The sequence below is a fragment of the Epinephelus lanceolatus genome, chromosome 1 (assembly GCF_041903045.1).
Source record: "Epinephelus lanceolatus isolate andai-2023 chromosome 1, ASM4190304v1, whole genome shotgun sequence".
Lineage (NCBI taxonomy): Eukaryota > Metazoa > Chordata > Actinopteri > Perciformes > Serranidae > Epinephelus > Epinephelus lanceolatus.
In genome coordinates this window covers 121,494-132,402 of record NC_135734.1, presented here as the reverse complement: position 1 = coordinate 132,402, position 10,909 = coordinate 121,494, and the positions used below count along the sequence as shown (strand labels likewise).

The following is a 10,909-nucleotide window of genomic DNA, read 5'->3' as shown; positions in this document are numbered from 1 at the left end:
GCTACCTCCTGACACAGAGAAGAGGACACACAATGGTTCACACCTTTTTCTGGATCAGGACCCTCTTGAAAATATTGAAAGAGTCGCATTTTACTTAAATTACATTTTTCATCAATTAGCAAAGAACAGATTTCTTGTGAGAAACTTTCTTGCAAGATAGATAGATAGATAGATAGATAGATAGATGAAAAAGGAAAAAGAGAAAACATGTAAAACACAAAAGGCAAGTTGACATAAATGGAACACATTATACAAATACAGCTAATGGGAGGCATATTCTTTTTTCCCCACATCTTGATCACATTGTAGCAGTTTATGTTTACATCTCTTTCTGTGTTTGTGATAACAGTAATCCACAGTGTTGAATGTAACTCATCACAACACAACACACACATAACAATGAGAAGTTGTGGGACCTCAGGTGAATGAGTAGCTGGACAGGGTTTGGAAGGACATATATGATACAGGCTGACAGTGACAGACAATGCCAATAATGAGTAGAATGCCACAGCAGCGAACTAAACATGAGGCTGCAGCCACACGGTGACCTATATGAAAGGATCATGGCCTTGTTATTAACAGCTTTAACTTAAAGGTGAAAGGTTCAAAGAATATTAATTATACATGCTGAGATAACTCACATTTCACGTTTCATTTTTCACACGTGCTACTGTCATCAGGATAAGAGAAAGCAATATTGCCATGTTTGGTTTGACCAACTGTGGACTGCATTCTATCAATCAATCTATCAATCTATCTATCTACAGGGCCTGTGATTCTCAATCATAACTAATTGTGTTCAGGATATCTCTCTCTGCACTTGGGACTGGGTGTGGCTGAAACAGGTCAGACAGCAGAGGAGTTGTCTTCTGAACATAAAGCACACACACACACACACACACACACACACACACACACACATATTTCATAACTTACCTAAATATTGCTGATCAGTCTCCACATGAACATTGGTGGCTGCAGGGAGAGATGACTGCAGGGAGGAAAATAAGGTATTAAATATCATATCTGCTGCAAGTTTGCTGCAACACGGCTATGCCAGGCTACTCACCAATTGTGCAGTCCTTCTTGGTCGTTTATTTGGGTCTTCTTCATTACCAGTCCTTCTCCATCGTTTTCCAGGTTTTCGTCTGGTCATTTTGACACTCCAATACTACATAAATAAAGACACAAGTTGCTGGAATATACAGTGGAACTTTTTGTAAAAGTAAAACTCTATGATGAATCATCAAGTGTTTGTTCAGATTTCCCCATCTAATCAGCTCTTTAGTAAACAGAAATACATTTTCAAGCAAGCATCAGTTTTATATTGTTCCACTTCCAATTTTGTCTGTTCATTTCTTTGTACCATTTTGATTTCCCTCTGGGATAGATAAAGTTTCTCTTATCTTATCACTTCCAATTTCACTTTTTTATTCTTTATCCTGCGTGAATTCTCTCTCCTAATTGGATAAAATTGATATCCCGACCTGAAAATGCATTTTCTGTTTTCTAAAGAGCAGGGGGAAACAGGAGACCATGGTCATTTAACAATTATAGCAATGACTGGTGTCAGAAATAATATAGAGCTGTTGTATTAATACTAGGCTACTGCACTGTTAAGTATCACAATTTCAAAATCTTACGTCAAGCTACAAAATAATTATTAGCATCATATTCTTAAAGTCGCAAAAGTATTGATCATTAATTATCAATTTGATCACTTTAATGTAAATGTAATGTAAACTCATTTGTATTACTAACTCATAAAAATATCATGATGTATAATCTACATAATGAATCTAATAATTAACTATGTCGCAGAATGAAATATAAATTATCAAGAACAAATACAGCTAGGCTTAGGTGCTTAAATTCAATTTATCACCACTGAATGAATACCAGAGTTTCAATGTGGTTACAAAGATGTGTGTTTTTGCCAAACAATTTCACAATTATTCTTTGAGACGCACGTGTATTTCCCGTATGTTTTGACCTTCCTGAAGAGTCTGAAGTCTATGAGATTCGTAACCATAGATATAGCGAGTTGTAATTATTTTAATGAAGACTAGACGTTCTGCCTCAGTAGACATAACGTTACATGTATTAGCTAGGTGTAGCTAGGTATCATAGCTAGGCAGATGGCGGTCGTGCCGTTGAATGCGGCATTTATATCTCTGTTTCGTAACGTGGTGACGTTACTGTAGTTGAAAGAATCCTACCTCATGTGTGTTAACAGAGTCCGTTAATTCGCAAAACAAAAACAATTTACCCTATTACTTACCTTTTGTCGTTATTCTTCACAGAGACGCTGTGCTGCTTCTTCCAAACGTAAACATGTCAGTTCCGCCCCCAAAATAAGCATGCGTGCAATGCTACTCGTGTTTTCCAGAAAGACAGAATATCATTGGACAAATCTCGAGCCACGCACAATGATGTCATCACGTTCAAAGACGACAGAATTTTACTGGACCAACCGGCATCTTGAATGTTGCAGCTGCGGGAAGATAAGTGACGGACGTGACCGTTGGCCGCCGCCGCTGCTGCTGCTGCAAGTTTTGCCCGGCTACGCCGAGACTTGGAGAGGTAAGAATCGTAATATATATTAGTTGGTCAACTACGTAACGTTGTGAAGAGTTGAATAAGAAATTATTTTGACTAAAGGTGAAATATTTAACTGTTGTGACGACGGAGTGGTCCGTTGGAAGGTGGAATTAGGTAAGATAGGAGTGGTCCGTTGGAAGGTGGAATTAGGTAAGCTAGGAGTGGTCCGTTGGAAGGTGGAACGAGGTAACGTTAAGCTAACGTTAATGGCACCTGTCCAACAAGTAACGTTAGCAACGATTTGATTCAATTTAAACTTGACTTGAAAATATAAATAATGAAATTGCAGATCTCCAAGTTCACAACACATTGTGTTACAAGTCGGCATGTTGTCAGCTTGCATTTCATTTCATTTGTCTTTATTTGTTGTAGAGGGACAACGTACATTAATGAACATTTTAAAAATAAAATGTAAATGCACCCAATTGTAGCCGAAAGGCTAATTTCCATTGGCAATCCCCCTGACTGCCAGTGGAAATTATTGGAATGATCTGCTCTTTTCTGGGACGCTAGGGTTCACGGTCTTAAAATTATTTTAATCTTGGTGGTTTTACAGGTTATGAAACTAACATTCAATTAGGAAAATAATTTGATTTGATTTTTGCTCATTTTGATCCAACTCTTGTCCCCAAAGATATGAATTGAATTAGGTTAAAATAGTGTGTATTTATATTATACTTGATGATCCAAAATGTATTTTTTCATTAACAGGATGGACAAAAAGAAAATACCGGCGAAAAGGAGGGTTCGGGTTCCCACCCAGAAAATAAAGGACCTGCAGAGCTCCCCTCCCCCAAATGAGCAATCTGGTAAGTATTGAGGTAATACTGTGAACTGGTATAGTTTCTGTTATGTATGCTTTATGTTGCAAATAGAGAAGGGGGGGGGTTTAATAATCATAACATTATGGTCTAAATAGGGTCTAAAAATACCAGTCTAAATTGTTGTGCCCAGATAGAAATTGTTAAACATTTTCTCTCTCTCTCTCTCTCTCTCAGGGTGTTTTGCATTTGTCAGATGGGAGGATGGTTATACCGGCAAAATCTTTACAGGATCTGACATTTTGGCAAGAGATGAGGCTCCTGTGCAGCTGCAAGATCTTCGATCAGGAGATCCTGTTTTAGCAAAGTGGTCAGATGGTAAATTTTATAGGGCCACTGTTGAATATATTTCAGGGGAAGATCAGGCTAAGCCGCCAAAAGGCCACCCAATTCCACAGGAGTCCTTTTTAAATATGTTAAAAGGCGATGAGCCATCAGACTCAACGTCAGGGTCTGACACCCTTATAATAGATAGTAGCCCACTGTCTGATCATGGCGAGAAAATCCCAGCGCTGAATCCATCACCTGACGGGGGACATGCAAGAGGCCGCAACACCGTTGGCCCACCACCCTATGGGTAGGCTTGTCATAATTATTACATAATCGCCTGGGCCCACAAGTTCAAAACTTCTACCCTTCATTCATGTCTATGCCGGTCACTTCAGTCAGTTCTTTGTAGTTATCTGTCATATCTATTCTGGGCAATTTGTGTTTACAGAAATGTAATTTATGGTTCAATGTAATTTTATGATAGCTCTACCAAAGGAGGCACCATTGGTCCATCACCCTACGGAGGCAATACAGCCAGCCCATCACCATATGGCCTCAACACCTCTGGTCCATCACTCTACAGAGGCCATACAGCCAGCCCATCTCCATATGGCTTCAACACCTCTGGTCCATCTCCCTACGGAGGCCATGCACCCAGCCCATCACCGTATGGCCTCAGCACCTCTGGTCCATCTCCCTACGGAGGCCATACACCCAGCCCATCACCGTATGGCCTCAGCACCTCTGGTCCATCTCCCTACGGAGGCCATACACCCAGCCCACCACCGTATTGGCCTCAGCACCTCTGGTCCATTTCCCTACGGAGGCCATACACCCAGCCCACCACCGTATGGCCTCGACACCCCTGGTTCATCACTCTATGGAGGCCATACACCCAGCCCATCACTGTATGACCTCAGCACCTCTGGTCCATCACCTGATGTAGGCCATGCAGCTGGCCCATCACCATATGGCCTCAACACCTCTGGTCCTTCACCCGGCGGAGGCCATGCAGCTGGCCCGCCAGCTAGTGGGGTCAATCCACCTGGCAGCGGAAAAGCAGCTCGCCTGGCACCGGACAGATACAGCAGCTCATCTGACGAGGGCAACATCCCATATGGACAGCAGCCAGAAAATGCATGGACACCATGTGATGGATGTAAGGGGGAGGTCGAAAGAATGCTACGTGAAAAGAGAAGGATTGATGAAGGCATCTCGAGAATAGGCAAGTAATTTCTGCTAATTCATTCATGATGTGATTGTTTTGTTTACCTATATTAGTGATTGGGCCTTGAACACATAAATATACTGTTTGAACTATCCTAGAAGGCAGAAAAGAGGGCTGTGGCGTTAAACAAACGGTATAAGATAAAAACAGTATGGGAAGTTGCGCCTTGGTTATTAAAAAGGGGAGGGGGGTGGGGGCTTAAAAGTCAAATGAGAAAAACTGTTATAAAAGCATTAATGCAGTGTTTCCCCTAGGTTGAGAATTTACTTGTGGTGGTGGGCAGGGCAGTGAGGGGTGGCGTGTGGCATTGTGGCTTGCCGTGGTGTTAAAAATAATCTAGTCGAACAAAGGTTTATGAACTAAGCTTATTTATTGCACACAATCCTTGATATCGTTAGCAAATTAGAAATAACACATAACATGTTAAATTATAGTATGAACATAATTTAACAGCACAACAATTCATTGCAGTGCTAGATAATAATGGTTGGCACACAAAATATTGACACTTTAGGCACAATTTGGACATGTTCACTGTGTGGTGTACTCACTTATGTTGCCAGCTGTATAAGGCCAAAACACACCGGCGGCGTATGATGCACGTCAAAACAGACGCCCCCATTATTTTCTATTTACAAACCCACACCCGCGGTGTCTCGACGCGCGTCGACGCTCCGCGCCGCGGCACTTCATGCTATTGTCCTATTTTATCAGCGTCGCCGCCCTTGAAAAAGCGCTATTTTGTACTTCCCAGCCTAGCGGACTGGAGTGTGCAATAGAAATCCGGTTGACGCCCCGCAGCGCAACGCTTTTTGTGTGTGTTGGGGGCGGCACTTGACTCGCGTCAATGACGCCACCGTCATATGACGCCGCCGGTGTGTTTTGGCCTTTTAGATGTTGATGGCTGTGTTTTGAGTAATTTTCAGAGGAAGGTAAATCTATACTACTATACAAGCTGTACACTGACTACTTTAAGTTATATCAAAGTGTCATTTCTATAGTGTTGTCCCATGAAAAGATATAATGAAATATTTGCAAAAATGGGAGGGGTGTATTCACTTATGTGAGATACTGTATGCCCTGAAGAAGGCCTACACAAGGTCGTGTAGGCATGTTTGTAATATGTTCAAAAATGAACTTGCCTGCCATTAAAGCTGTTTAACCATTTATTAGTGCTGCACGATTTAGTAAAAATGTGCGATTTTTATTTATAAAGCCCAATATCACAAATCACAATTTGCCTCACAGGGCTTTACAGCATACAACATCCCTCTGTCCTTTGGACCCTCACAGCGGATAAGGAAAAACTCCCCCAAAAAAACCCTTTAACAGGGGAAAAAATGGTAGAAACCTCAGGAAGAGCAACTGAGGAGGGATCCCTCTTCCAGGACGGACAGACGTGCAATAGATGTCATACAGAACAGATCAGCATGATAAATTAACAGTAATCCATATGACACAATGAGACAGAGAGACAGACGGTAATGACAGTAGCTTACAACAACATTAATGAAAGTAATAATATTATAGTTATAGTTCTGGCTACTGTGGTACAATATGTTGATAGTATATATATTAATATCTGGCAGTATACATGTGTGACAATAATCATATGTGTATAATAACAGTAGAAGTATGACTAATGACTAATGATGGCAGCAGCAGCAGCAGGAGGCATCTGGCAGGACCACAGCAGCAGCACAACCACACACGTCACACTATCCAGGCACCACTGTGATATGAGTTAATCTGAGAGACAGTGGAGCACAAAGGCTCCGGAGAAGAAGCCGAGTTAGTGACATCCAGAATGGCCGAGTTAGCAAGATGCAGTAATAGAATACGAGAGAGAGAGAAGGAGAGAGAGAGAGAGAGAGAGAGAGAGAGAAAGAAAGAAAGAAGGAGAGAAGGTGCCCGGTGTATTGTAGGGGGGTCCTCCGGCAGACTAGGCCTAAGTCAGCCTAACTAGGGGCTGGTACAGGGCAAGCCTGAGCCGGCCCTAACTATAAGCTTTATCAAAGAGGAAAGTCTTAAGTCTAGTCTTAAATGTGGAGACGGTGTCTGCCTCCCGGGCCGTAACAGGAAGATGATTCCACAGGAGAGGAGCCTGATAGCTGAAGGCTCTGGCTCCTGATCTACTTTTGGAGACTTTAGGGACCACGAGTAACCTTTAAATTCAATTCTGGATTTTACAGGGAGCCAGTGCAGTGAAGCTAAAACAGGAGAAATATGATCACGTTTCTTAGTTCCTGTTAGTACACGTGCTGCTGCATTCTGAATTAGCTGGAGAGTTTTTAAGGACTTACTAGAGCTACCTGATAATAGAGTTACAGTAATCCAGCCTTGAGGTAACAAAAGCGTGGACCAATTTTTCTGCATCTTTTCAGGTCAGGATAGGCCTAATTTTCGCAATATTACGCAGATGAAAAAATGCAGTCCGTGAGGTTTGTTTTAAATGAGAATTAAAAGACAAATCTTGATCAAATGTTACTCCGAGGTTTCTTACGGTAGTGGTAGGGGCCAGAGCAATGCCATCTAGAGAAACTATGTCATCAGATAAAGAGTCTCTGAGTTGTTTAGGGCCAAGAACAATAACTTCAGTTTTGTCTGAATTTAACATCAGGAAATTGGTTCTCATCCAGGTTTCTATGTCTTTAAGGCAGTTATGGAGTTTAGTTAATTGATTACTTTCTTCTGGCTTCATCGATAAATACAACTGTGTATCATCTGCATAACAATGGAAATTTATAGAGTGATTTCTAATGATGTTACCTAAAGGAAGCATATATAGAATAAATAGGATTGGTCCGAGCACAGAACCTTGCAGAACTCCAAAACAAACTTTGGTACGTAAGGATGATTCATTATGAACGTCAACAAACTGAAAATGATCAGATAAATAAGATTTAAACCAGCTTAGTGCAGTGATTATGGTGGACAATATTGCGATTTGCGATCGCGATTACAATATAATTACAATAAAATGTAATAAATAAATGGTATCATGAGTCTTTTTGCTTGATTCAGTGTTTCCCCTACATTATATTAGGGGGGCACTGATCTGACATAGTTATTGTTATGGACGGACAGTGTGTCAATGACCATCAACAGACTGAGCACAGTCAAACACGCTGTTCACACAGCAGCGCAGCACGGAACTGTACACACAGTGGAGCGAGCATATGTTGCGTTCAGGCGTTGTCACGTAAATGACAGATTCCAGCGCCATAGCACAACACAGCAGCGTGTCAAGTGGGCCGAACCCGAGCAAAATTGCTCAATTTTTCATTTGTTATGGAGTCCATGATTTCCCTGTGACACTTACAAATGTTTGCTTAACTGTGCTTGGATGTTGTTTTATGAGGCTCTGGCGGCTTTCAGTTGTCTCATTGTCTTAAACATTACACGGCTCGGCTTTCACTTGCATGCACTCTTCCTACTTTCCCTGTGCTGTGCTGTCTCAAGTGCTGATATAGATTGGTCGTGTTGCCGCGGGATGTGGCGACTTTAACTTTTAAACTTTTATACAGCACGTCTTTCGGGTACGGCGACGTTGGACAGAAAGTCGTGCTGTGTAAAAGTTAAAGTCGCCACGTCCCGTCTCAAGTGCTGATATAGATTGGTCGTGTTGCCGCGGGACGTGGCGACTTTAACTTTTACACAACAGCACGTCTTTCTGTTCAACGTCGCCGTACCTGAATCCAAAGTATCGCCATGTAACAGATGTTTTTGTCGCCACCGACTCAGCCTGTTCATGGTCGAGCTCATGCTCTTCTTCAGCGTCTGTGTTGGTCACTGCTGCACGCCGGCTGCACGCACCAGGATAGCTTGTGGGCGTGATGTCAACAAACTCCACACACTACAGGAGAGGCAGCCACGTTCACAGGCACACACGTTAACATTTATTTAGCCTACATTAAATCGCAAATCGCAGCCTTTTCTGCGGATATGTAATCACACAGCCTGACATCGCGATTGCGATTAGATTAATCGTGCAGCACTATCATTTATAAAGAGTAGCTTGGTATTTTCTCACTCTTGTATTGTTTGTACTATTTCTCCCTTTCAGATCCAGGCCAGGTCAGAGAGCTTCAGACTCTTTGCGACCTCATTCCAGAGAGACATCGTGACAGCCCATCTTCACCATCGGGCCAGCAGGAGCTCTTTTCTGGGAGCGGCGTGTTCATCTCATCGTTCCGCCTTGCTGCCATGAATCAAGCATCAAAACCAAATTGCATGCGTCTGTTTCATGCACTTTTTGATCATTTCTTCACTGTTGAAGAGTGTCAAAATGCAGTCCCCTTTGGTCGCCCTGGCAACAACCCCTCAGGAAAGGAAGGAAAGCGGGTCCTTGACCGTAAAAAAGTTGACGGAATCCTAAGTAAGTTTTTTCAAAATTAGGCTCTGTGTGTTTTCAGGCCAGGATAGTGGGGATAATGATTATATCCAATCAGGACAGTTTAGCAATGATTACTATCAGAATAGAAGTTTAACACCAGAAATGAAGTTTTATCCAGTATCACTTACAGCACCTTTAAGGATAACAGAATGTTGTTTACATTTATGTTTATGATTGGCCCAAAAAACTAACTTGCTGATTTGCAATTCTTTGAACTGAAATGGACATCTCACGGTATTATGTCCTTTTAACCTGAAGTGCAGTTGTGTATGGTGTGCTGTGGTAAGTCTTTTTGTCAAATTACTCATGCCAGATTTTAATGCTCTTGTCTTACAGCTTATGTCCTGAGATGTGCTACTCTACCTGGTTGGGAACAAATCGAGGAGGCCAAGCTCAAGAAAGCCTTTGTCAACAAATGTAGGGCCAGAGCAGGTTCTAAGGAGTAGGCCACTGCTATAGCCTACAGTATGTGGACTGCTTTCTCTCTCACCCTGTCTTTTTTCTTTTTCTTTTTCATTTTCATGGACCAGAGGTGTTAAGTCAGTACCTGCCAAGTTGACTCTGAGGTTTGGTAGTATGTGAGTTACTGGTAATATGTTCTCAGGTCCTTTTCACATGTGCTTGATCCAAACCCAAGTGTGATTGTTCCACATACCTCAGCAGTGTTGGTCAGTGTGTTCATTGTTGCACTACAGTTCACATGGTGCTTATTCATGTTCCATAAACAAAGCTTTCACACCGTTCTAAATGGATCTCTGGGTGTAAACGGCATGTCTCCAACTTTGTAAATGTATTTCTGTTTTACTTAAAAGAATAGTTCACCAAAAATGAAAATTCAGTCATCATCTACTCACCCCCTTTCTGAGAAGAAGTCAGGTGTAGTTTTTTAAATACATAATTTTTCCAGACAACAGATTTCTACGGTAACCACGGACAAAACCGAATAAAAGTATCCCCAAAAAACATAATTCTGCATCCCGCTGCTTGGAGGATTTTGAAGGTTTTTATTTGGTTTTATCTGTGATTACCGTAGAATTTTTTTTTAAGGTTTTAGGTTTTGAGGATTTAAAAACTATACCTGACTTCTTAACAGCAAGGGAGTGAGTAGATGACGACTGAATTTTTATTTTTGTATTTAATTTATTTTTATTTTTGTATCTTATTTACATTTTATATTTAATTTGTTTTTATTTTTGTATTTATTTATTTTTTATTTTCGTATCTCATTTACATTTTATATTTAATTTATTTTTATTTTTGTATTTTGTTTAATGTGTTTTTTATGTTTAATTTAATTTAAAAAAAATGTAAATGCTGCTACCCAAATACTTATGGTGTTACCAAAATAAAAGTATTAAACTTTGCAATATTGAGTATTGTTTTTACAGTTAATTCTAATTACTAAAGATAATTAATCTTTAAATTACATTCTCAATTTGTTCTCATATTTCTCAAATATGGCTCAGATAGAATTCTCATATAGCTTCAGTAAGACATTTAAGAGAAATAATTAAGACATGGAAGAGACATTGGACACACAATGATAAGATCTCTTATGGCTCATACTTCTCAGATTTGTCTCATAAAAGTCTC

General features: G+C 40.8%; 1 protein-coding gene and 1 long non-coding RNA gene across 3 annotated transcripts; one reads left to right on the top strand and one right to left on the bottom strand.

Annotated features, from left to right (window-relative positions):
* Nucleotides 1–935: 935 nt before the first annotated feature.
* LOC144464646 (uncharacterized) lies at nt 936–2,341 on the bottom strand. The gene is made up of 3 exons (XR_013492313.1): nt 2,282–2,341; nt 1,070–1,171; nt 936–991 (listed from the first exon to the last, which is right to left on the bottom strand). It is a non-coding gene; the product is annotated as an uncharacterized LOC144464646 (long non-coding RNA).
* Nucleotides 2,342–2,458: 117 nt separating this feature from the next.
* Nucleotides 2,459–4,900, top strand: LOC117251032 (uncharacterized). 2 transcript variants are annotated; one of them, XM_078172295.1, is made up of 4 exons: nt 2,459–2,583; nt 3,313–3,410; nt 3,600–3,999; nt 4,177–4,900. In XM_078172295.1, exons 2-4 carry the CDS (start codon nt 3,314–3,316, stop codon nt 4,604–4,606), a joined length of 927 nt encoding a protein of 308 aa, XP_078028421.1. In that variant the 5' UTR covers nt 2,459–2,583; nt 3,313; the 3' UTR covers nt 4,607–4,900. The 2 variants fall into 2 exon arrangements, with proteins under 2 accessions (XP_078028421.1, XP_033472880.2); XM_033616989.2 differs by lacking the exon at nt 2,459–2,583 and having other exon boundaries at nt 3,301–3,410.
* Nucleotides 4,901–10,909: the final 6,009 nt, after the last annotated feature.